This window comes from Poecilia formosa, unplaced genomic scaffold (genome assembly GCF_000485575.1).
Source record: "Poecilia formosa unplaced genomic scaffold, Poecilia_formosa-5.1.2 Scaffold477, whole genome shotgun sequence".
Classification (NCBI taxonomy): domain Eukaryota; kingdom Metazoa; phylum Chordata; class Actinopteri; order Cyprinodontiformes; family Poeciliidae; genus Poecilia; species Poecilia formosa.
In genome coordinates, this window is record NW_006800416.1 from 196,556 (window position 1) to 223,651 (window position 27,096).

The following is a 27,096-nucleotide window of genomic DNA, read 5'->3' on the forward strand; positions in this document are numbered from 1 at the left end:
TATTTACAAATATCCCTCCAGTTAGATTACTGTGCTACGTAAAAAAAAAAAAAAGTTTTCTTGTTTTGAATAAGCAGATATTGCATTATTCCTTTGAAATTAGAATGCTTTTTTTTTGTTTTTTTTTTGGAACTGGTACTTATTAGCTCTTGAAAACTTGATAAGTTGTCTGCGTTCATTTTACCATTTTGTTCCAATGTAAGTGTTTTTTTATTATTTTTTTTCAGCACTTCCCTCTGCAAAGTTGGGCATTGAACAAGTAAGCCTTTGTTATCTGGACCATCTTAGTTTTTCTGCATCACATGAACTTCCTTTTATGGCTGGAGAATACCAAGCCTGAAGTGAAAAACAAAAAAAAAGAAACGACTTGGTTCTGAGTTTCAGCTTAGCACAGATGGAAATAAGCTTCTCTTATTCTCTTTATTGAAATGGATCAAGCATCTTCCTACAAAACCCACAAAGATCAACGTTGAGGTAAAAAAAACAAAAAAAACATCTGACTTTCAGTGGAAGAAGTGAAGGAATCAACAGTGAAAACTGATCACTTTTGCAGACAACTTCATGTGCAGTCCAAGTGACCGGAGAGCATGCATTTTGAAGTCTGTCCACAAATTCAGGTCCCGACTTTGACTAGGCCATTCTGACACATCGAAGTACTTTGATCTAAACCATCATCAACCCCATTACTGGGTTTGATGATGATGATGCACATGAACTGTACAAAAAGAGATGGCCTTAAATCAAAGTACATTTTTGCAGTTTTACTTCACTAAGGATAACTAATGGTATTTTTACTTAATAAATACCAAAAAATGGTTAATACTTTTTGTTTGTTTGTTTTGGAAAAGTTTTTTAAAAGCTTTCTTTAATTTCACAAGTTTACACACATGGAAGCTGCTGTGTCTTTGCACGATTTCGGTAAAACCTCATGTTGTCATGTTGTCGTAGTCTTCTGATTCGTTTTCATTTTCAACACTGGACCGATCGGAGAACAGCTGGAACAACGTGTGACTTCATGAAAACGTTAAAAGAATATTTCAGCTTCGTCATGTCCAAAACTGACTGAGACTGACCACTAAAAAAGATCCAACGGGATCCAGAATTTAATTTGAAAGGAAATCAGGAAAACTGTAAATTGCTTTCCTTCCACTGGACTATTTAATGTTTGTCTTTCACATTAAATTTCCATCAAACCACACCTGATTTGTTCATCAAAGCAGCCTAGTTAAAAAATAAACAAGAAATCCAAGGCTTTCAGGACTTCCTGGTCTTACTTTTTGCATCTAGGACACCAAAGGGTGAAGGTTAGTTATGATTGACTTCCTTTTCCAAACATGTGACATTGAACTAGGACCAATCCATCATCCATTCCCCTCATCTCTCACAGTTGTTAGTTCTTAGAAGTTCAAAATCAAATTTAGAGTATTTTTTTTGTATATATATTGCACTGAAACTTTTATATTGAACAGAAACGTGGATTCCTTCCACATTCATAGTACGATCACAAGAGAGATCCATTTTTACTGCTGGTGGTTTAAGAGCAACTTTTAACGCAGATCCTGCGTCCATTTTAGAATACCCAGAACTCCGATTGGTCCGACCTCAATATGCTTCCCCTGTGTGGTGGCGGCCAGTCCCGACTGACCCCAAATAAACTCACTGTTGCTCTCAGACAAGGCCGACGTAAACCATGTTATTTTCTCTCTTTTGATCAAATGTGCATCTGAAAGGGGGGATTGTTGGATCATTAAACATCTTTAAGAAAAGCTTGAAACCATGTTGAGTTAGAAGCAGCTTTGGAAAAACACTGCTCTAATTAATTAGCATGCCCTTGTTTTCATATGAAATATTAATGTCCAGTGGCTGATGAAGCTGTTTGAGTGGGCAGAGATCAGACAGCCCCGCATCAAAATTCCTCCAGGCTTGAAATGTGGAAGTGGATACAAACCATCTAACTGGCCTCATTTTATCATGAAGCAGTTATTTTTATTTTTTTTAAGATTTCAAAGTTGGATTTTTTATTAAAAACCCCAGACACATTTACAAATGTAGACAATTGAATACATATTTGAATTAGATAGATGTATCCTGTTACTTTGACAGATAGCCCTTACAGTAAACCTCAACATGATTCTGCCACCACCATGCTTTACTCCAGACTGATGCTTCAAAAAGAATATTTTAATGTAGGTTCAGAAAAAAAAGGGGGAAAAAAGTCTGTGATGTGGATTTTTTTTTCTATTTTGATTGTCTAAAAATGTTTTGGGTCTATTCCTGGCAACAAGGACTTACTTTGAAAACACCTGCGTTTAGACAGGTTCACTCAGATTTATGTTTGAGTAAAAGTTGCTGGTTCTTTGTGGTACTCATAAATTAAAATGAAGCAGTATGGAGAAAGGGACAAATAGAAGAAAACGTTTGAGTTTGAACATATTCCATTTCAAAACAAAAAATAATAATTTTGAGATTAATCTCAGAAATATTCTAGAAAAAAAATAAATTTCTGAACAAGTCAAAAATTTGTGAGAAAAACCCCTCAAATTTTGCAATTAATCTCAAAATTTCTGGAAAAACATGGAGATTTCAGAAGTTTTATTCTTTTTTTACTTAAGCTCAGAAAACTTTGAAGTCGCACATTTTTGACTTCTGAGACTCAGAAATTTCCACCTTTTTTCTAGTACATTTTTGACTTTTCAACCTCAGAAGGTTTTAAGTCGTTTTGCTAGAAAATGTATGTTTTTGACAGAAATTTACTCTTTCTTCTATAGTGGCCCTTATATGTGATCTGCTGTTGTTCAGATCACGTCTAGACTTTTATAAAGCAGCAAAAAAAAAAAAAAAAATTCAGGAAGCTGAGGCTGAGAAGCAAGTCAAAGTTTTAATCGGCAGTCATGTACAGTCTATGTAAAAATATCTAAATCCTGCAGGGGAAATCAAAGCTTTTCTCGTAGCTACAACAAAATGAAGCAGGGCAGGTCTGAGACGCGTTGGGCCTTAAAACAGCTTTTTACAGCACAAATAACTTAAGCAGTGAAACATAAGCAGTCATCACATGACACTTTATAACAGTTTATTTTTCACTTTTATATTTATATATTGTATGTGAATATGTACAAACTGGAAAATATATATATATAAAATGACCAAAAAAAAAAAAAAAAAAAAAAAAAAAAAGATGCATGGAAGGCTAAAACATCTCATTTTAAAAGAACCTCCCTCCGGTGGTAAACATGGAACAGTCTCTGAGCTTCTGCTTCGTCTCCTGTAACTCCAGTGGAAACGTGTAGTGATGTACTGATTTAGCGAAACCAGTTGTTACAACCGTTTTCGACAATGCTTTGGAAACCCAGACCGACTTTACTGTAGTAATTAAAATGGCCAAAATTGGGCTAAGGAAGAGATGGGAGAGGGGTAAGAACAAACAAAAAAAAACATTCTCTGAACGCAAAAGAGACACCACACATAAATGCACGAGCTAGACTGCGGATCAACAAGTGTCTACACTATCCACCCGGTCAGCAGGCGGAACCCAGGAAAAGGCACAACACACGAGGGATTTCAGTCTTTGGGAGTTCTTCAGGTGGGAAAGAAACGGAGCGTCTGACCGCCTCCCTCCGCCCAGATGCTGCGCTGATCAACGAAGGATGAACTCCACGGCGTCCCTGGGATCCACGCCGAGCTGGTCTCAGGTCACAGTAAGAAAAAAGGCTCCGATGTGTTCGTCACTGCAGCTGGACTCTGTAGGCTCCAATGAGGAGCTTCACCTGAGGAAAGGAGAAAAGTTCCCCACATACGGTCAGCCTCCTGTGTCTGTAATATCAAGAGCTCTATAACTTTGAGGTTTTCTCGTAGTCTTAAATGTCACACTTGTAATACGACATGGCCCAGAGGCTGATTTCACTTAGTCACTCTTCAAAATGGGTAAGAAAAGAGAACATGCCATTCAAGTAAGGCTACAGCTCATGATTCAATCTTGACATCTACAGTTGGAGCAGTAATTAAAATACGGACGGACAGACTTATAGCTACCCTTTTCTGTCTAGCACTTTCGCTAACTTTAAAAAATATTTAACATTTTATTTTCCTAAATTAATTTTTCCCAGATAAATTCTAAAGCAATAATTTACTCGGCTGTCTTGTAAACTTTCAATTGAATAAAGATCGACATCTGTGTCGACGTTTTGGTTATCAACGTTTATATTCATGCTCTTATTTTGAAAGGGAGGATGAACGTATAGGTAGCAGTTTCCTCATGGCCTCTTACTCCGTCTCCCCAGTAACTTGATTTAAAAACAACAGAGGAATAAAATAAAAACTTAATTGACAGTAGAGAACAGGATATACTCATAAATACAATACGTAAGGACGATACAGAACATGTAAATTATGTAAAAAATTAAATTGGTGCTCAACGGTTGTAGCTTCCCCCAAATAGTGAGTTTGTAATAGTGCTTTAGCATTAGCTTCTGCTAAATACTGTATTGGTTGAGCATGTTAGCGTTAGATTTGGGAAAATGTCATGTTGGTAATAGCACTTTAGTGTTAGCTTCCACTAAATAATAATGGTATATCACTTTAGCTTCTGCTAAATAATGCTTTGGCATAGTGCTTTAGTTTAGCTTCTACTAAAAATAGTGTTTGTTTAGCGCTTTAGCATTATCTTCTGCTAAATACCAGCACCTTAGTCATAGCTTCCACTAAATACCATATTTGTGTAGCACTTTAGCGTTAGCGTGCACTAAATACAGTGTTGACGTAGCGATTTAGCAGAACTAGTGTTTATGATTAGTGCCTTAGGGTTAACACAACTAACTTTTAAGTATCAGTGCCAACCACTGAATATGAAGCAACAAGAATTGTGACAAAAAAAAGGTTGGATAATAAACCAGCTTCTGAAAAATCTGCACAGATTACATTTTTAAAGCGTTAGATAGTGTATAGCATGATTTCCCCATCAGAAAGACATTTTAAGCCGAGTTAAATTTCCCATCTAAATCTACAAAATTAAACATTTAGAGATTCTGAGAGGAAACAAACATGGAAACGAGTAGAATCATCTAATGGCAAACCTCTGCCACTATCTGCAGATTTTTTTTTTTTATTTTTTAACTCTCTGACTGAACTCTGTTCTCTAATTCTGTCTTTGGAGCCTTAAAGGACTGACACGTCTTCTGCTGCCTTCACATCCCCAGAGGTTTGAACTAAAGCTGCAGCTCTTAAAGCTTGAGCCGCAACATGGAGAACAAATATCACATGATTCTCCAGGCTCGTCAATAAGACCTTTGGCAGAAGAGAGAGCTGCACTTTGGGGCAGCCAACTAAAACTAACAGCAAAATTCAAGACATGAAACCGCTCCAGGTTAAAATAATAAAGGTCCAATTAAAAGATACGAAGAAACCAAAAACTTCTTGTGTTCTGCTGCATACACAGACGGATTCTTAACCCAGCTTCTGTTTTTCCAACATCTAATGATGCGTTCAGTTTGCCTCGGAAGTCTGGGTTCAGCTCTGGAAATGACGTCATGCCCGTGATGTGTGTGTCTCGCTGCAAGTCGGAAAACCAGTGGGATTTTCTGACTTGTTGTGGTAAAGCACCAGCAAAGCCAGTGGATACTGAAATCTGAGCTGGAATCCTGAGTTTCCCAGTCAGGATTTCAGCTTTAGAGCGGACTCTTGTGACTTTTACAACCGTAAACTTAGAAAAACATCGTCATCTAAAGATTTAGATAAAGTTGGTGCGTCTCTGGCGCAGATATCTGCAAATTCTTGAAATAAATTGATGTTTTTAACAACAAAGAAAATTCCTTGCCGTTACTGCAACCTCCGTTAGCCAGAAGGACAGCACTACTATAGTTTCCCACAGCTGCAGCACACAGGAAGTAGGGTTCCCACACACATTTAATGGACGGATCTCAGACATTTGCAAACACAACTTCCTAGACTTCTTAGGCCTTTAGGTTCATTTTAAAAATACTAACTCTAAAGTCCATTATGGACATGGTTCATACACTTTTCCCACAGTAAAATGAAAACATGCTGCAGGCATTTTCATGCTACGTTTTCAAACTTTTCCAGCACCACAGTTTGGAGAAAGATAAAAAATACAAATGAACTCACTATTACATTATTTTTTACTGTTATTAGTAATGTGTTGTGATAGTATTACACATTCTACAGCAGGCACAAGGCAAACCGAAACATGAAATGTTATCTTTTGAAATCTCATACACACGTCTTATTCACCTGGCTGGTATGAGAAAGTTACAAAAAAACAAACAAAAAAAGCTAAAAGAGTTTTCTCACCAAGTTCTCTGGCATTTAGCAAGTAGAAATAATTTTGTAAATCTAAATAACCTAAAACAATTTAAGTTTGGTCTGATTTAACTTCACAGTGTGGAAAAAATGTCTTATCATCTTTAAATATCTGGTTTAATGAGTAAAAAAGACCTTCCAAATTTAGACTTTTAAAGAAACGTTAGACTGGACTTTATTACACAGTTTAGTTTGAATATGCAGCACTTTCAAGGACTTTACACTGAAATCAAGTACTTTCCAAGCCTTGAAAATGCCTTATTGAAAGTCAAGCATTTTCAAGGATTTCAAGCACCCGTACAGTTCTATATCGATTAACGGAGGATATTTTTAGAGAGAGGGCAATAAGATTTTAATCTGAAGAGAAATGAAAGAGGGAGGGACGAAGGAAGGAAGGAAGGAGGGAAGGAAGGAAGGAAGGCAGACAGGCAGGCAAGTCACATGGAGGACAAGACACACAGAGAGAAACTATATTCTCTTCCGCTCACACCAACGGACACATTGTGGAGAGTCCACAGAGGACGGTTGGTTTTGTGTCTAACTAACCGTATCTGTACTGATTTGGCCATAAGATGTGGATCATTATCTTGCAGAAAGAACCGGCCGTGTGCTCCAACAAGGTTCCCATGGTGACCGGAAAAGAAACGTCGTTGCAAACTGCCTCCACCCACCCATATTACGGTGATTTTACGGATGATTTTTCACATATGCATCCTTTGTTGTCCACCAGACCCCCCTGGACTCAAAGCTGATCTCAACTTACCAAAACACAAAGTTCTAGTCCAGGTCCAAGTTAGCAAACTCCACATGAAGACAGACGCAGTCACTTCCACACAACAGGTTGCCATCTAGATACTGTATGACTGTTGCTATGGAACATGTTGCAGGATATGTCGATATTATCGGTACCGGCAGACAGTAGTCATTTCTTAACATGACTACTACGTACATGTCTGATAAATAAAACTGAGCCGATATTAACAAAAAATAATTACCACCATCTTGTTGTTTGTTTCTGAAGGGGGAGGAAGTTGTTCATGTGGTATTTGTTTGGTCATGTGACGGTGATAACTAATATTACTAAATCTCTTGCTACACTATGCAAACACTCAGTCAGCACCGAGGAAGTTTCACTTACCTTTCCAGGCTAAATGCTTGAATTGGCTTCACAAGCAGGGCTATCTGCTGCCAAAAGGTTAGTTAAATATATGAAATAAAATCGATAAATATTGGTTATTGGTCATAACGGCAACACCAATCCTCCATTTTACTGCATTTTGACAGATTTCACATGAAGGAACTCTAGATGTGTGGCTCATTCTGCCTCTGATGAATGAGGCACAATGAAGCAGGTACGGCGTTGTGAGAGTTTAGAGGTTTTCACTGGTGTTGGTGTAAATTTGTCACCTTGGCTGTTGGTGCTTCAGCGAGACGGATGAAGAGTTTGTTGATCCCTGGAATCGGGCTGAAGGAGTAGATGAAGTGACTATCCTGAAATGTTGAAGAGATACAAACAGGACAAAAAGAAAGCCGATTACTACACAGTATAAAAGCTTATGGAAAGAAGCAAATTCTTAGAAAGATTAAATTGGGTATATTTCCATAAACCGACCAAATACGTTTGGAAATAAATCTGTTCGGTAGGTTACTAGTTTTATGAAATCAGTTTGAATAGATTTAGCTGTGATCCATTCAACAATTTCTCAAAGATGATCGAGAAAGTATTTTTAATCCTGATTACTCTTTTATCTGATCCTAATTATTTCTACACAATTATTACAGTTTGCTTCTCTAAAAGGTCAAATCTATACAATGAAAGCTTTTCTTTGAGTGAGTTCTTCTAAATGTTGCAGTGTAAACTGAGCGTTTTAAAATAAACACAAACGATGTAAGTTGACTAGTTATGTGCAAGTGGATCGTTTTTGTGAATTTATTGAATAGTGTCTTTGTGAGACAAATTAAAAAAAAACATCAGGGGTGCACCAACTACAGTTTTTTGGCCAATCACAGGTTAAAAAAATAATAAATTTATTTACAGTTTGTTTTTTGTTTTTTTGAGAAGTTGTTAATTATAGGGACAAAGTTGCTCAGTTGGCAATACCGGGGTGACTATTGTCAAGAAGGAATGTGCAGATGTGACCTTTGTGGATCGAGATAAAATCATTTCCACATGCAAGTGCTGGCCGATCGCCGATCTTCCAAAATTAAGAAAATCTGTAGTTATCACACAGACCGCAATAGGTTTGTTTTCCAATTCCCTGCTGTTTTCACACTTTAACCAGTCAGTTTCTTTTAAATCCGGTTCAATCGGCCTCACAATAAAATAAACAACAGAATCTGCACCAACCAGGAAAATAGGCAGCTGGAACTTGTCGTTGAGCACCACAGCATGAACACTGCAGGGCCCGCAGAGCCTGGCTATGATCTCATTCAGGAAGTTGGCGTGAAAGATGAAGAGCAGAATGCCTGAACCTGGAGTAGAACGAAAAAAAAGAAAAGAAAAACAGAAAAGAAGAAAGATTTGAAGTCTACATCAAAAGCAAAATGACAGCGCCTGAACTCAGGTGAACTCGGCTGGAGCTTTTTTTTATAAACAGATTTGTTATACCAGCCGTAACAGAAACCGCTGGAAGTCTAAGGACATCAAGATCTTTGATGCACATATATAATGTGCCGTAGAAAAATACTCATACAGGCTGTTTCTTTTAGATGCAAATTTAAGATAATTTATTAATTTTTAATTTTTTTTTTAAAATTAGTCTCCCTCAGTGCTGAATTAAAAAATGTGACCATTATATGAAAGAGGCAGTATTATGTGCTTTCCAGACATATCATGACATTATGTAGAACAATAAAGTAACTATGTTTCATTCAGAAGTTGTAAAAATGCCATATCTATGACTTCAAAAGATATTTTACTTCCTGATTTAACACCTTGAAATTGGGTCTATGTCTCTTTAAAAACTCCTGGTCTTTATGAAACTCCGCCTTCAGAAAGACATCACAAAATGGCTTCTCTATTGAGCCTTTAACATTTTTTTATGTTGCATTGAGAAGTAGCTGCTATAATGAGCTCAGCACAATGAACAGTCCCACCACGTGTTTGCTAATTGCTGTTGACTAGTCTGAAGGAGCTGAGTAGGGAGGAGCTTCATCCTCAAAGGCGGAGCTAAGTCCAACCAGGCATTTTACACAGGTGAATGGTTGCCATGGGAGATTAGAGGATTTCTCAAACATGCATGAAAGAGTCCAGGCAACACTCTCCAGGTATGGTTTTGTTTAGGGAATGACATTATAACATGATATAAAGGTCAAAAAAGTTGATTTTACATAACACTGCCCATTTAATAAAACAAATAAAAAATAATTTCACCTTCTGGTTGTGGCTGCGCCTTGTAGAGAAACTCCATGGAAAAGTCGGGTCCCTCACAAAGCCTGTGGCAAGCCAGAGGGAACACCCGCTCCAAAACCACCAGCCGGGACTCAAAGTACGCCCGGATGGTGTCCTCTGCCACACTGGACAGCCTGAAGGACAGAAACATAAACAAAAAGTCAGTTTGAATGAGATGTGATATGTATCAAACAGATAACTCCATCCTATAATGCAGGATGACTTTAAAGACTCAATAATGTTAATATTTTTCAAAAATGTTCCTCTAGAATCAGGTTTTCTTAAAGACTATAAATGCAAATAAATAAATAAATAAATGTAAATAAAGAAGAGCGATCATGAAACCTGAAAGTGGCACTTACTTGTTGATGTGGTCCTTGACGAGGTCGCACACCATCAGGTTGTTGCTGAAATTGGCGAAATACAAAGCCGTGTTCTTGTGCTTTGACAGGATGTTGCAGTCTGCTCCGTATTCCAGCAGGAGGCGCACTATGTCAGCATTCCCTCTTTTGCAGGCCTGAAAAGTGGAGAGAAGAGATCAGGTTCCTCTGATTCATTTGGATAAGAGGTCTGAAGGTCAAGTAAATCTAAATCAATTGTGTTATTGCCAACATTAATAAGCAATTTTTTAAATTAAAGCTATGAAAATGTATTTGAAAGTTACATTAATTTTTTTTTCATAATTAAAAGGCATACATTTTCGATATTTAAACTAGGATATTCTCTGACAATACAGTTAGAAATTTCTAAGAAGAAAATCTTTGCTGTTTGATAAAGTAATTTGCTACACAAAATGCCAAAATGCTCTGAAATTGAAGTAGTAAATGTAGAGGATGTGAATATACATATATAAAAATATATAAATAAAGAAAAATAAAGAAATATAGCAGCCAACTAAATAATGAATCCAGGCACTTTTTTGCCATTGTGCCTCTGTGGAATATTCTGCTCACTTTCATCAGTGCGGTTTCTCCTCCCAGCGTTTGAGCGTTGACGTAGGAACCGGCCTCCAGCAGCATAGCAACAGTCGTCAAAAAGTTCTGGCAGGAAAGACAGATAAAGTTGTGAGATTTTGTCTGTCCAGGATTCCAAAGATAATTAAATGTTTTTTTTTGTTTTTGTTTTGTTGACCCATCTTGTGTGATGGATACCTTTTCAGCGGCGTGCATCAACGCCGTGGTGCCGTTCTTCTGTCTGGCGTTGACCCTCACTCCCTTCCTTATTAGCAGCCGGAGGATGTCGTCCTGCCCCCCCGCTGCAGCCAGCATGCACAGGGACATGCCACTCACGTCCTGTGGACAAACGGGAACAAATGACGACGGCTTTAAAACACAGAATTGACGAAATGACAAAAGTAGGAGTTTGTACTGAACAAAAGTAAAATGGAGAAAAATTCTTAAAATGAAAATCAATTTTAAACTATTTTTACACTGCACCAGATACACAAGTACATCAATTTAAATCTAAATATTATGACAAATAAATAAATATGGAAGCACCATAAATGCTAAAGTTAACTAAAACACACAACTCCAAATTGCACCAATATCCATTTTCTGACTTTTTAGATTTGTTTAATTGGCTAAATTAGAATGAATGTGAGTGTTCATCTCATCGAAAAACCTAACTTGTGAATCAACGCAGGTTGCAAAATATATGTCATGCAAAAACAAACGTTAGGGTAAAAAAAAATCCCTTCCAAGAATCTTTTTTTTTTCACAAAACACTTACAGTGTCAAGCCCAGAAGTTTTTTTATTAGAAGTGATAAGTTCCTTACAGTAAAACATTAACTGAAGCTACATACAAGTAAACAGGATAAACAAGCAACAAGTGTTTTTTTTACAGTAACATTGCATACAAACAAAAGCTTCCACAAAGCTATTCACGTAAAAAAAAAAAGAAAACAGAAATAATAATAAATTCTTGCCACACCATAAAGCTCCACATCCTACTAACCGTTGCTACTTCAAAGCTCCCCTTCAGCCAAACTGAAACATCGGACAGTGACTCTAATGACTTTGGTATGAGAACGTGAACACAGGCTCAACTTAGGTTCACTAGCAGCTACTAAGGCTAGAAAAAACCCTCTGTAACAGGCGAGTAATGCTTAGATCTTAGAAGAAAGTTCTCTCTTCACCTTAGTGAGAACAAAAATGACCTTCATGATGTTTTTAATTTTAAAAAAGTATCTACACAACACAATCTATATAGCATATGCTTTGTTGAATGTACAAAGGAAAATAAATAAAGTTTGTACTGAACTGTAACAACAAAATTCACCTTCTTTCTTGCTGTTTTTTTTATATTTTTTAGCACAAACAATAGGAGTCAATACTCAACCAAACTAACTTCCACATATTGGGAAATTAAACTTTTCAGCCACTTTCTGTCAGGCACATTGATAACATCAATCCAAAAGTAATTAAAACATCTTTTTTCTGCAAAAACACCCCAAAGCAAAATAAGAAAATCTTACTGTCTAGATCAAAATTTGCATAATTGATGTGATCTTAGGTGGACAGAAGAATTAAAACAAAATACACCACAGTAAGGCAGCTGGATCTTAGCAAGCACAGATTAATGGTAAACATCCAGTAACTCAAAGTAGTGTCAATCAAGCACAATAAAATAATAAAATGTTGTAAACAGTCGCTTTTTAGTGTTACAAAGTATTTTGTAATACAAATGGGTACAAAGAAAAACTACCGTAACTAATTAATAATAACATGACCCTCTTTAAAATCCGCTAAAGAACTGTCCATGTCTTAGTGAAAAGTGTACAAGACAGGTTCTATGCTATAGTGTTACAAGAAAGTTGATAAAAACCTACCTACAGTATCGGCTACTGGCTGAAGACATGATATAGTAATGATACACAACAAGGTACACCTCTCACATTAGCTGGGTTGAATGCAAGGATTCTCGAAAAGGTTTTCTGTTAAATAAAAATACATAAAATGCTACTAAAACAGTACAACAGGAAACAAAAAGGACCTCAATGCAAGCCAATTCTCAGTCAGAAATCACTCTTCAAAAATATTTAAGAGTTGGATCCTTTGGATATTCAGTCACAGGATTTACTGAATAAAGTGAAAAATGTCTCAAGCTGCAAATCCTTGTCCAATAAAATTCACATTCCACCCCAATGTACAAACTGATATGCATTACGGATGAGTAACAAAACACTAGTAGTGAGCTTATCATATTGAAAAATCTTCTTAACCCGAGGCAGGTTACAGAAAAATCATTCTTTCTTTCCCACATCTGGGGATATGCATGCAACAAAGAAGCTTGTTTCACTGGATTTTGAAAACATAAGGACATTTAAAAAACAAAAAAAACAACAAAAAAAAAAACAAAACCTAAATCTAACTGGAAGAACGGCAGGACTGTCTGAAAATGCAAGAATAAACGTAAAACAACAAGTGAGATCACGGCAAACATACATTATGGACGACACAAATTTAGCTTTTTTCCCCTTCTTTCCCACCCCAATCAGACTGAGGTTAAAGCCACAGACCTCTCATGTCCTCACATTGTTTTTGTGCAAGTCTAGTCAAATTATTTACAGGGAAAGATACACAGGACCATCCCACTCATTGCTCGAAGTCTGAGTCTCTGGTTTCGGTGGTCTGTCCTGTTTGGAAGCAACTGCATGACCTCTTCTTTTGAGTGACTGAATAGAGTTATGTACAAAATATTTCACTTCCCTCCATGTTCTGGTGTTCAGTGCCGGTTCGGCAGCTAAACATCTATCGCATTCCTTTTTCCCCGGCACCTTCGCCAGCTGACAAAAGTCTCCAAATTGCCGCCTCACTGCTGCCTGCTCCTCCTCGCTCCATAAACGCTTGTTTCTTTTTTGAGGCTTCACGCCCGGAGGGGCTCGTTTTTTCACAGAAGACACCAGTGCACTTTCCTGTACCACCGGCGCACTTTCAGAAACGGCATGTTCGTGGATTGAAGGAACAACCTGCGCAGATGCGTGGACCCTCGTAGGGCTGGTGTGGTAGGGCGGGGTACTTGAATGGTCAAGAGGAGAGAACGAAGACATGACAGGCCTACTTCTGTCATTTAGCGTGGAGAATGCAGAAATCACTGGTGCACTCAGAGTATTCAACTGTGTATATGTAGGAACCATTGAAGTACATGGGGTATTAAAATGCGTATAGGAAGGAATCAGCGGTGAGTTTGTAGCTTCCAGTGGGGTATACACGGATGAATGCAACATACCTGTAGTATTCTGTCCATAAAAAGACGACATGGACAGGCTGTGGTTGTTCTCTGATGCATATACAGAAGACACTAAGGTATTTGTAGTGTGGTGTGGGGTAAACGTAGGAACCACTTGAGTATCTGTGGCGTTTAGTGGTGTGAAGTTTGACACCAATGGCTGATTCGTGTGGATCATATTAGTATTTGAAGAACAAAATGGCGTGTAACTAGCATTAATCTCCTGGGAGAACGGTGATGGTTCCCTTATGTTTGCAGAAGGTGGCATTGTCATACAACAGTTCAAGCTACTTTCTTGCAAGTGATCTGGATTCACGGTCGTCATCGTACAAACACTCGTCTCCTCCATTTCGGACTTTACGGTTTGGTCTGGAGTTTTGGAACTCTTTGTGCTCAAAACGTCTTTAATCCCATCAGACCTCAGCTGGTTATTTCTCCTACGCATTGTTTGCAATGTGTTGTGGACATAGTTTTTAACGTCTGTCCAAGACCTTCCTCCAAGATCTGGCTCAGCTGCTATGCAGGCATTGCACGCTTTCTTGCCTGGAACCTTCATCCTCGTGATGAATTCATTCAAGTAGCGTTTGACAGCCATCTGCTCCTTCTCACTCCAGGGCCTTCTTTTTAAAAGCTGCTTTGGTCGAGTTCCTAAAAACACAAGATTATAAGGAATTATTTTATTTATTTTTTTTTAAAAAGAGGAAAAATATCTTCTTTTAATAAAAAAAATAGAACCCTCACAGGTATTCAACTGTTTTAGCTATAAGCCTGAATGCAAAAGATTCCAAATGCATGTTGACATATCTGGACTGTGTTGTGCGCAAACAACTTAAAAGTTCAGCGTTCTCCTTTTTAGAAAACTTTGATCTGAATGATCCTAATTTTTACCTGACAATCTTGAATTGAATACAGGTTGTTCTACTATTATAAGGTATCTCTCTTTTCAGGGCTGAACAAAAAAATGTAATGGGCATTCTTCAGAAATACAGAAAAAGGCACATCATTTTCCCTCAAAGGTAAGAAGTTGGTGACTGGTGTGTGTGCGTGTTTTTGAGAGCTTGTACAGGTGTGGTTCTGCTATTACAAATAGTCTGTTTTGCAGGAACCCGATATTGTAAACATGAGCCTCTTGTTTTAAATCAAACTTAAATGTTGTTTTAACTTAATATAAACTAAAGATACTCTAATCAATTTTTTTTGTCACCATGGCACAAATTTAGAAATTAAAGCAGAATAGATTAATGTACATTCAAGAGGGAACAAATCATACTTACCATCTTTTGTAGTGCTTGACCGACTTGTTGGCATTGTTTTATCCATCTTCAGCAGTTCTTTGCTGATTTCCTCCAGCAGTGTTGCATTTTGAGAAAGGCTGTGACATTCTTGGCTGCTCCTTCCCAACATCTTTGCTACTTGGTCCAGTTCCTGTTCAGTGAGGCTCATCAGCTGCCAGCAGGTGGAAATCTGCTCTCTTCCAGATGAGGACAGAAGTGCTTCTGAATTTTTAACGCCACACTCAACTGCAGCTCTTCGAAAACAATCCAATCCTCTTATGAAAGAGGGCCCCTCCGTCCTTGCAAACAGGTACGGGTTAGTTTTGGAGACGCCTGCTTGCTCTCTGTTCTCAACAAGCAAGTCAATTGATGAAACCATCCTGTCTGTTAACAGAACCAGCATGTTCCGTCCATACTGGCCTTCAAGTTCCAGTCTTGTAAAACTGGAACGAAGTTCCAGTTCCAGCTTTGTGCTTTTTCTAACTTGATCTGCAGAGAGAATACATGTTCCTTCACTCCTCCTCTGAGAGTACGTCTTCAGAAGAAGCCTTCCAATATTTCCCACTCTTCCCCTGTTAAAAAGACAGACGTTTGCCAGCGTGGCTTCACCTAGCTTCTTCCATGTCGACATGCTGGCGTTGTCTTTTAAGTCCTTCCTTGCTTCTTCCTCTTCTCCTGTAATAAATCTGTGGAGTTTTATCAAATCTTCAGTCACAGTTGATTTGTCGACATCCACTTTTTTGGTTTCTTGCTTTAAAGAGCAGACAAGTGCTTTGCGAGAAAAACACTCGGCCCATTTCGTGTCAAGTAGTTCGATGAATTTTTTCAATTCGCCCTCCGTTTCGCTGTCCTCCGTCATGCGACTTTCTCCAAATGCTATCTCTGCTGCGCGCTTTAGAGAGTAGCCAATCTTTGAAACAAGGGAAATCGTTTTAAACTTACTAGAAGCTGGATCGAAGCCACTAACTTTTTTGACCCCCTCAACAGCTAATTCAAACTTGGATGGTAGACATATTTCGTGAAGGTACTTCACAGTCTTGTCCAGCTCATTCACAGCAAGAACAAACCTACCCAACTCTCTCATCTTCTGTGCAATGTAGGCAAACTGAGACTTATCATGATCATACTTGACAGACAACGTATTGCCGTATTTACAAATAAGTGGGTCCAACTGGATATGTCTTGAAATGTCATCTTGATGCATGATTTGAATGATTTCTTTGCAGCTTCCAGTTAAGAACTCCGACATTGGAAGTAGATCGGAGACAGAATTGCAACTGTTGGATCGGTTTGTCTTTTCGGAAGATTTGTGCTCTGCCTTTCCAATCTTACACGTCCGCTCATGCCTCCATAAATCAGTTTTGCGATAAAATGCAAGACAGTGCTGGCAGGGCAAGAAGTCGCGCACAGATACAGCTGGTTTCTTCAGCTGCTTCTTAGTCGCAATTTCTCCCTCGCCACACTTCTCATAAATTGCTTTATGGCGAATCTGGTCCAGCATGGTCTGTCTTACTTTGGAACCCTTGGGAAAGTGCATGGCATGGGCTACATCTGGTTCTTCTGCATGCTTACTTTCCAAGTGCCTTACGATTTGAGTAAAATAACTTTCGCAATACACGCACAAGTGTTTCTTGTAAGCTTCCTTTTTTTCTTTAACTACGATGATTGGTTTTGTTTCGGCCACTTGCTTGCAGGTCCGTAGACTTGATCGCGTCGGTAACGTGACCTCGGCTGTTTTTCTCCTTCGAAGGCATTGTGTTTTAGCCGTCTCTTCTCCGTCAGACTTTGTAAGTGTTTGATCCAAACCATCAACGTTTTCCAACACTGCACCGTCCGTGTGCTCATCCGAGTCATTCCCTTCTTGGGCAGCTTTAATTTTGCTTGCTTTGTGCTTTTGTCGAGTTCCGTCGTCTACCTGCTTTAACCTCTTGTCTGCGTTTTTGGTTAAGTCTAAATTAACAGTGTTCAGAGTCATTTGGGTTGATAATGCACCGTTTGTGTCATCGGAGATCTTCTGTTCCTCTTCTTGACTTTTCTGTGCGACTGAAGTTTTACATAATTTATTCTTGGATTGAGTTTTATTGCTTCCGCCCCGTAGTTTACGTTTCTTCGCTGTTAATTTCTCAGCGTTTGTGCTAGCTTGGAAGCTTGAAATTCTACTGTCACTCTGAGGACCATCCATATGTTGTGGGATATTCTCCTTTGCTGCTGCCTCTTTATTTCTTTTATCTTCAATCAAGTTCCTCTCTCCTTCATATGATCTCTTCTCATCAATAGTACTTGCCTGCAAAAAAAGAGTAAATGTAAGACTTATTGCCAAATCAGATCCCATAAATATTTGAACTGAATGAAAAATATATGTTTTAGATATAACTAATTAAGGGGAAAAGGGAAGAGGCTGAGGGGTTTTCTGAATTTTGGCAAATATGATGGTGACTTTGTTAGTTCTGATATTAATTTTGGAATTCTGCTGCCCATCTTCCAATGCTCCTCTACTCTTTTAACACTTGCACCTTGGCAATGCCCCATTAGGTCTCAGGCTCAGTCAAACAGAGCTCAAAGTGATTGCTTTTTAACCCAACATCTGCACCAACAACCCAAATCTTTAGTACAAAAACCACATGTGACCCATTTAAGAACATTTAATGGCTTTATTGGATCAAGCAGAGCTTTAACATAAATGTCTAAGCAAGTCAGGATGGGGGTGTCAGATGAAATGCTACATGAAGTGAACAAAAATGTGCACTCATGCTAAATCCGCATGCGTGGTTTACGACAAAAAAATGATTTAAGTTTGAATACCAGCGTTACAAAATAAACTGGCAATTTACCAAAGTGCGTCACTGATGTGGCCATAGCAGCTAACAGTGCATGAACTGGCTCTTTAGGGTAACAAAACAATAGGAACACTTTAGGAGCGTCCTGCCAGTCACATTTACGCTCATATTTTAGCTAAGTTTTTCTTTTTAAATATTCTTAATCAAATAAAATACAAATAAAAAAAATAAAGTTAATGAAGACAATATGACATGTTTTGAAATCATATCTACAGTATGTACCTGCTTGAAAATGGATCTTCCTGTCCAGGTACTTTGTGTGTCGTCTTCCTCTTGCTTGTTCACTGTAAAGGAAGGCAACACTCGTCTCAAATTTGCAGTCGCAGAACAAACATTTTAAATGTATTGCAATTTAAAAAAACATGGTAAATAATTCTAATTTTAATTAAATGCCCATTAAATACTTACACAAGTCGCAAACCTTCACAGTCTCCTTAAAACAGCTTAATAAAACAACTTGATAACTGAGAAATGTAATATAATTTTTTTTTGTATTACGTTTTACTGCGTAAGCTAGTTCCTAACAATAGCTAGCAATAAAAACAGGGTGCTACATTAAACATACACATTTCTTAAACATTAAGTCAATTCAGGTTTAAATTATATGTTCTTTTAATAAAAACATAAAATCTTGGTTGACTGTGCTAAAGAACATGCAATCCAGTAAAGGAATTACATTTTACAATATGGACAATCTTACAACCTTACTAGAGAATACATACAAGTTAAAAGATATGAAATATTGTCCTACCTGATTCTGTAGCGAAGGCAAAGTTGCTTTGAAGATGAAGCAAATATCTTGAGAGGATGTTTCTTTTTTTAGGAGGCATGAAGAAATCAAGTCTGGTTGTTGACCTTCAGATGCAGTTTGAAAAATCTCTCCTATCAACTACAGGCCGTACTGGTGCTAGCTACCATGTTCCTTAGAATATGATGAGAAACAAACACCATGTGGCAGAAAGAGACCCGAGTAAACAGATTCTCCCTACACAGAACTCAAATTCATAACAAAAGTAAAAATCCCTGACTTAAAGAGAGTATAAAAAGTATTCACCCCATTTGATATTTGACCCTTTTTATTGATTTTACTTATCATTCATCCACAAAATCTTGCTTTTTTTGACAAATCTGTTTTTACAACAAAAAAAAAAACCTTGTCAAAGTGAAAACTGTCCAAAGACACATATACTAAACACTGAATTGAGGAGTGAATATTTAAGCAATCACTTACTTTATGTGAAATGTTTGTATTTAATTGTTTTGTAATCTTTCCAAAAAAAGCCAGACTTTGTCGATGATTGATTCTTTTAAAGCAATAAAAGTTTGAGACTACCAAGGTGGTGAACACTTTTAATAAATACTGTATGAAAAATACTTTGCTCACACAGAACTGGACCAACATTTGAACAAACCACCTAACTATTTGCATTACTAACCGTGTCTTTGGCTCACTGCTTGGGGTAATATTTCCTCTGAATGTTTTTAATGCCTTGTTAAGTCATTCACAGGATGCTCAAGTGTTTATCTTTAACAGCGTATGAAACATGACTTTAATTCTCACACATTCACACGGGGCAACCAAGGTGCAAGCTGGGAAATGTGATGTTCATTTGAAATATTGGAACCACAAAAGGAACAAATCCAAATACAGAATTAAGTTAAGCAGGAAAATGATATGTATATAAGAACCAAATGAATACCTCTTGTTCCAGATTGTAGTCCTCTTTGGAGTTGAGTGCCAATTTAACAGCCATGTAATCGCCGCTTTTCACAGCGTCTCGCAGTTCACCTGTCAGACACGAGGCAGAGCAGAGCAGTGCTTAAAGAAAGGAAAATTTGCTTTAGGATTCTTTTAGACAGAAAATATGTTTTACTGAGGTACGATTATTATTCATTGACTTATTAAATACGTGGAAAGCTAAAAACATATTTTGATTCTGAAGATTTGTAGTCGGTTTTTAAATGTTGATGTTGCTGTGATTTAATCTTTGTTCCGCTGGAGTGGGCAGCCTGTGTTATAACAATACAAAATACAGAGAGGACTTTCTGGATCAGATGGCAGGAAAACAGTTTGTTGAGGGGAAACAGCCATCAAGGCAGATGGAAGAAGATGGAAGTCTAAGTCGTCAGGAATCTGAAAGACTCAAAGAAAAAAAGAGGGAGCGCCAGGTGCAGTAAAAACCTCCTTCCATCTGCAAAGCCGTATGCAGGAGTCGTGGCGAAGGGAGGTGATGTTCGCTGACTGCGAATCGTACATTACTTTTTCTTGCGGCAATATAAATAGTGTAAATAGTTATAGTGACATAAACATTGAGCACTTTGAGCCTGGTCCATTCCCAGGCTCAAAGTGCTCTGTTTTCTTTCATTCTTGTTGATTCTCATTTATTTTGGCAATATGACAATTGGTGTTTAGAGTTTGTTTCTGAGAGAAAGGACACAAAAATTCTTCATTAGAGTAAAATATCCTTGTTAGATTTCTCACAAAATGTGACAAAAATGACTCGTATAAGTTATAATAGTTTTGACTGGTGAATAATGGTAAAATCTGAACGCACAACTGAACTTTGTCTATCAAATTAAAAATAATTATTGTTAATAAGGCTTGAAAAACATTGTTTAGCTAAAGAAAAAAAGTTAGTTGTAAACTTACAAGGTGAATTGATTCTGACTTGAACCCAGCAGTCAAAATGGCTGCTGGTGGCCTCTCTAGTCGTGACAGTAAATTGATCGACAGTTTATCCTGTTCCTATTGTTGGTGTGCTACTGAAAGTCCTAAACAGATGGATGTCTGCGCGTGTAGTGTGAAAAATATTTAAAACATTCACAGCACTTTTGAAAAGTATGGAAGAAATACACAACCTCAAGTGTTAGTAGTGTTTTCTAGTGAGGTAAAAAAAAACCTCCTGCAGAAAATCTGATGATTAATCATAATCCCAGGTTAACTGGAAGCCAAAATCACAATAATCTTATACTTCTATCAAAACTTCTTCCTTAAACTGATTTATTCATTGAAGAAAACAGATGTGCCGTTTACTGAGTAAAGGAAAACACTCACTGGGTGACAACGGTGGACCTGACAAGATCTCATCCTCTCCGTTCAAATGCTTCTGAAAGTTATCTAGTGTCATCCAGTCCAGGTTGAGGTCCATTCCCAGGCTCAAAGTGGCTTGACCTCTCTCTGTACATCACAGAACAGGAAGACCATCAGCATCCAAGCAGCTTAAACTGCTGAGGCAGGGCATGCGAGATCTGAGCCCAAAGAAACCGGCCTTACCAGATTTATCGTTGCCCTCTGGTGGTTCCTGGTTCTCATCACATGAAATGAAGAGTCTGGGCTCGCTGTCGTCTCTCCTCTTCCTCCTGTCGTCGGCCGAACTCCTCCTCTCCCAAGATGGCCGCAGGGCCTCGTCTGCCCTCTCCTTTCGCTCTCGGGAGTCGTCTGCTGGCCGCGGTTTCCCCGTGGATTCCTCTTCCCTTTCGTCGCTGTCCAGGCTGAAGCCGTGACTCTGGCTGGCTCTGGGGACTGAACGTCGGGGGCCGGAGATAAGAAATGAGTTTCCTTTTAAAGGTAAAGGTATCAGCTGTTTCAGAAGTTTCTACAAACATTTCCATGTGTGTTTGGGGTCCTAACCCTGTTGGGTTCTCAGCGTCTTACTGTTGATTTAGGTGAATCCATCCCGTTTCTTCCCTTATTCAACCCGTTTGTGCAATGCACCAGTGACGGAGGCATTTGAACGTCTATGTTCAGAACGGATCTGGTTCTAACAGGTGTTTATTGCAGGTGGAGACGCCTCAAAATCACAGTTCAAATCTGGCCTTAAAACCTAAAATGAGCGATTGGATTCCAGTTGTGCAAGAGAAAAAAAACCCAACTAAATAAATCACATTCTTTAGAGCTGAAGCGATTAATTGGATCAATCAATTATTAAATAAATGTCAACTAATTTAGTGGACGATTAATAGATTTAGCAATCAATTAATTGTTAGCGTACAGAAACCCAAAAAAAATGCCACTTGCTGGGAAAAAAAAAAAAAACATATTTAGAGGACTAATTAAGCCGAAAGTTTATTATAAATAAGTTATTTATAAGTTTAAATTAAGTTAAAAAGACTTATTTCTGTCAATAAATTTTAAATGGCAGTTCTTGCCCCTATATATATATATATATAAAAGAATGCTATGTTATAGCATTTTAGGCAATAAAATGTCTATTTTATCTTTCTTTTTAAATATTATTTGAATCTTAATATATTTCTAATATTTTAGATTTGTAGAATGCACAATTTTGTTTATCCGATTGATTAATTGTGATAACTGAATGAAAGTGTTTCCTCCCTCCCTCTTTGTTCATTAGCTTTGTTAGCTTTTCATATTACAAAATGAAAAGCTAACATAATTACCAGTGCAGAAACATGTCAACCAAAAGTCCGTAGCTTCACTGTTTGTTTGTTTTGTGTTTAATAATTTAAAAAGAAAAAACAGATAGAGGTTAGGGAAAATGCAGAAGTGTGAAAAATCCTCACACTTCTGTTTATGTTTTTTTAAGCTTTTACCTCCATTAAGGAACATTTGTCACCTGTACAGAAACATCTTTTAGAAAAACAAATCTGAATCAGCAGATCGTACTACAGAGAAAGAATCCCACAGATCTTTGTCGGTCATGGAAAAGCCTGATAAGTGCCAGTTCTGGTCCGACAATAAAAGAAAAAGCTGTTTGGTAGAAAAGCTAAAAGAAACTCTTTATGCTAACCCACTTGTTCAAGCCTCTAGAGTTTAGATAATTCTTAATTCCAACATTTCAAAGCACTGCATTGGTCAAGCCCAACGTTTTACGAGAGGTTTTTGATGTGTGTGTGTGTGTGTGTGTGTGTGTGTGCAGCAGCAGCTTTACCGTCTGACTGCTTTGTCCGCTCGGTCCTCTCCGGCTCTGCTTTCTGAGACGGAGACTCTTTGGTCGGCTTGGGGATCTTCTCGATCTTTCCTATCAACTTATAATCGACAAACAAAGAAAAACATAATAAATGAATCTCTGAAGAATGTTAGAACATTTGTAATTGGATCACGACTTCCCGTCTGAACGTGAAGGACGGTCGAGGTCTGTACCTTGGTGGGTTTGCTGCTGCTCTTCTCTGTGGCAGGCGGCGGCCTGCGGGGGGCCCGGTCCTTGGCCTCGCAGTTCAACAGGAACTTTTCGAAGAGATTCGTGGAGCCGCTGGCGTCTTTCTGTCCCAGCGCCTCCTCTTTAGTCGCCTCTTCCTCTTTGACCTTGCTGGTAGCCATAGCGGCGGAGGAGGAAGAGGATGATGAAGAGGACGTAGAGGAAGAAGGGGCTTTCTGCGGTGGGGCGGGTGTGCCGTCGCCCCCTTTGCTCTTGGCCTTTTTGTGCAGGCTGGAGTTGTCGCTGGAGTCTGACTGGAGAGCGCCGTCCTCTTTGCTTTTCGAACTCTGACTCTTGGGTTTTTGGAGGCTGCCGTCGGGTTTCTTGCTCTTTTTCTCGCTGATGAGGTCCTTGATGCCCTGCAGCTTCACCTCCCACTTGCCCTTCTTTTGCTTGATCTTATCTTCCAGATTGAGCTTCTGTGCCGGCTTGGCGGCGGCCTCCGCCGAGCCCGAGTCCTCCACCTGCGACTCGGACGGCCCGTCGCTCAGATCCTCCTCCACCGGCGCGGTGGCCTCGTCGTCAGAGCTCTCCACTTTCCACTCTTTTTTCACCTTCTTCTTCTTCCCCCCCTCCTCTGTCTTGATTTTCTTATGCTTCCCTCCATCCTTTCCCTTCTCCTTCTTTTGCTTTTTGGAAGACGGCGCTCTGTCCTCCTCCTCCTCGTCAGAGTCGGCGTAGCGCTTCTTGGACTCGACCTTCGCCTCCTTTGGGGGAGAGGGCGGGGTCGGGGGAGCCTCCTCCTCTTCGTCGTCGTCCGTTTCCGGAGCGGGGAGCGGCTTCGGCTCGTCTCGGCGTTTGTCCTTCTTTTTCTTCTTCTTCTCCTTCGGAGGGGGTTCCTCCTCTTCTTCCTCCCGGATCCTCTTCTTCTTCTTCTTCTTTTTGACGGGGGCCTCTGTCGGGCGTTCTTTGTCGCTGTCGCTCTCCGAGTCAGCGTCGAACACGTCGCTCTTTATAGGCAAAAGTTTTTGCTGAACAGAAAAGGACATTGTCATCAAATTTTTTCTTTTTTTTTTAAAAAACAACAACATATATTAACCTGCTGTCTTACGAGTCTTACCACAGGTTTCTTGGACTCAGCCTCCTTCTTGGCTTTCAGCTCGGCCTGGTGCCTCTTAAACGCCAGCAGGACTTCATGGCAGTCCTCTAAATGGGCTTCGGGTTCCCAGGTGTCGTCGTCAGAGCAGTAATTCTTCCAGCGGACCCTGTAAAGCACTTCGCCCTGAAGACAAGCAGAGGAGCCGTTAGATCAAATATCACTCTTCATATCGGCAGGGTGCTGAGCTGCCGGTATGAACTCTACTAGATAAAGCACTGGGGGAAAGGCCATCTAAGTGGTTGAATATAATAATCGGCAGGAAGTTTTATGTATGCTGTCTGAAAATTTACAGCGTACCGTCCCAATGCTCCTTTGCAGTTGGAATGCTGCACACATTGATGAAGACTGTGATCCGATACGTTGATTTATTTTTGATCAGAATATCGTTTTTGAGCTTAAACAGGCTGACTAAAGAACTGAAAGTCAATTTCACTTCAGCCAATTGGGAAAATTTGCATGAATGAATAAAAATTTAGATAGAATTTTTTTTTGTCAGACATCAATGTTTTCATATTGTGAAATTGTGATACACGTTTTGGGCAACGCTGCATCAGTTTCACTTGGTTGAACTTTAGATTTTGATGCAAATTTGTCTTTTTTTTTGTCCATCTGTATTGTAAAAAAATGCTACATGTAAAGCATGGATACAGCAACAGGTTGAATGGTTTCCACTGTTTGGCTTTGACCAATTATAGGCTGATCAAATACTGGGGAAAAAAATCCATTTAGTTAAATGCATCAAAACTAAGAACTACCACCCTTTTCATTACATAAATGCATCAATCGACAGGTGTACTTTGACACCCTAAATTTGTAAAATAAAATAAAAAAATGTAAATGCAAGACATATACACATTAATGCATCTTCTCTTTGGGCTTTTTCCTTCAGAGGTTGCCATGGTGACATACTACATACTCTTGTAATTCCTATATTTTCTTTTGGATGGAGACCTGCTACCTGTACTAGTTTTCCCCCTCAATTTAATAGGCTTTAGGCAAAAACAACAACAACAACGATGATATAAAAAACAAAAAAAAACAAAAACAGAATTGGTCAACAATCAGAATCAGCAGATCAGACCTCAAATGATAAAGGGTGCAGCTGTAAGAAACAGTGCAGCTCCATTTAAAATGATCACGTTTTAAGCAGTTTATGACAACTATTCCATTTAAACTAAATTATCTAAAGAAAAATTGATGTAAATGTTTTTTTTTTCTTAACTGTGGAATTATTTTGTCATAAAGCAAGACTTTGCAAAGACCGGTGCGAGTTGAATGATTGTCTTGAATATGCTTTTTGGGTATAAATGTCACTCTCGGTTATGGCCCATTAGGTGGCTGTTTTGTTTGGCAATGTAGCCTGACCAAACCTCCGAGGAAGCATCATTCACAACCACACACGCACTTAACCATTTGACCAGTTTAGTTACTGAAACAGTAAATGTGACAAACGCACATTTGGGAAAGATTCGTTCACTAAAATATCAAACGGAAAACTAGTTTCCAACGCTTTTGCTGCAAAAGCATCAACTATGTTTCGTCGCTACTCGCAGCAATCCTGTTTGCCGAGTAAATCTGCATTAGACGGTATATACCGCGCTTACTTTAGGTAAAGACCAGTTTAAGCAGTAATTTCTGCTAAAATGATAACATGCTAGCTGGCTTTAGTACACTCGCATGGACAGACTTCAGTAACCATTAAGGTTTGCAGAGAACCAGTTACACCAGTGCATTTTCTGCACGGTGATTGGGGTTATTATTCGTGTCTTTTGTGTTTTTTAAGGACTTAGAGTTGCGGCTGTGCAGCAGCAGCCATGATGAAAACATTTGCCTGCCCTTGGCCTCAGCAGGGGAGAAGCAAGCGGACATCATGGGAGAAGTTGTGCAGGGAATCGGTGCGATGTACTGGAGCAGCAGCGAGTCATAGTAGAAATGCACTACTAGCATACGTTTAAGTGACTTGCACGCTATTAATTGCATCGAAAATTACGTGAAGTGCATTTTGGCAAAGGGGTGTATTCTCACGAGGACACTGCGTCGTCAAAGTGGGAAAGAAAAAAAAATACCAGCCATGTTTGCCCCGCTAGCCGGGAAGCTAGTTAGCCGTTAGCTTTACCTCTTCCACCCGCATGTCAATTATCCTTTCCACTTCGTATACATCTTCTTCTTCGTCTTGTTCGCTTTCAGTCGGTTCTACCTTCTCGGCCTCAGACGCCATGGCTGCTGGGTTGGATGCTTTTTTTATGAAGAACAGCGCTATTTCAGACTGGTGGTTCAGGCCGCCGTGCTGAGGTAGGACGGTGGCGCACCTTCGCGGCACAGTCCGCTCCGGTTGTGCTGCTTCAGCTCGGACTGAGTGCAGACAATCAACCGCCTCCTGCTCTCAGTGAGGCGTTCAAGTCACACCTCCTCCTGTAGGAAAGACTGGATACTGTATGGAGTCACTGTGAGAAAGTTTCTAGTAGCGGGTAACATCTTACCAATTTGCCTTTATTATTTCAACAGAAACAACGTTAAAGACAGTTTTTTTTATATCAAACATGCTTAGATATTACATTAAAAACGTAATGCAAGTTATACCTTCCATAATGACCTACTCGTTAACGTATCAACGTTTCAGATTTTTGATCAAATTTGTAGCATTTAGTTTCAGGTGTAGCTCATGAGTTGTTATAATTATATAATACTTACTACAGTTGTAAAGGCCAACTGAATGTTAGTTTGTTTCTTGTAACCGCCGTTAAAAGTTTCGTGCTTTTATTCTGGTAACATTCTGTATAACGTATCTACAGT

The 27,096-nt window shown here is 38.9% G+C and overlaps 1 protein-coding gene and 1 long non-coding RNA gene across 6 annotated transcripts in view; one reads left to right on the forward strand and one right to left on the reverse strand.

Annotated features, from left to right (window-relative positions):
* Window positions 1-9,620, forward strand: part of LOC107833896 (uncharacterized) — a 20,972-nt gene extending 11,352 nt beyond the window's left edge. The window contains exon 2 of the long non-coding RNA XR_001659672.1: window positions 9,476-9,620. This is a non-coding gene — a long non-coding RNA (uncharacterized LOC107833896). The remainder of the gene's footprint in view (window positions 1-9,475) is intronic.
* On the reverse strand, window positions 2,860-27,058 carry mphosph8 (M-phase phosphoprotein 8). Of its 5 annotated transcripts, none has more exons than XM_007578407.2 (14): window positions 26,420-27,023; window positions 24,265-24,426; window positions 23,150-24,175; window positions 22,938-23,034; window positions 21,320-21,568; window positions 21,101-21,223; window positions 19,746-19,834; window positions 10,855-10,995; window positions 10,657-10,743; window positions 10,066-10,220; window positions 9,686-9,837; window positions 8,660-8,784; window positions 7,720-7,803; window positions 2,860-3,764 (listed from the first exon to the last, which is right to left on the reverse strand). In XM_007578407.2, the coding sequence occupies exons 1-14, from the start codon at window positions 26,519-26,521 to the stop codon at window positions 3,723-3,725; spliced, it is 2,634 nt and encodes an 877-aa protein (XP_007578469.1). In that variant the 5' UTR covers window positions 26,522-27,023; the 3' UTR covers window positions 2,860-3,722. The 5 variants fall into 5 exon arrangements, with proteins under 5 accessions (XP_007578469.1, XP_016519783.1, XP_007578466.1 ...); XM_016664297.1 differs by lacking the exon at window positions 2,860-3,764 and adding an exon at window positions 6,130-7,181; XM_007578404.2 differs by lacking the exons at window positions 2,860-3,764; window positions 7,720-7,803; window positions 8,660-8,784; ... (2 more) ...; window positions 10,657-10,743; window positions 10,855-10,995 and adding exons at window positions 11,439-14,582; window positions 15,209-17,492 and having other exon boundaries at window positions 26,420-26,734; window positions 26,995-27,058.
* Window positions 27,059-27,096: the final 38 nt, after the last annotated feature.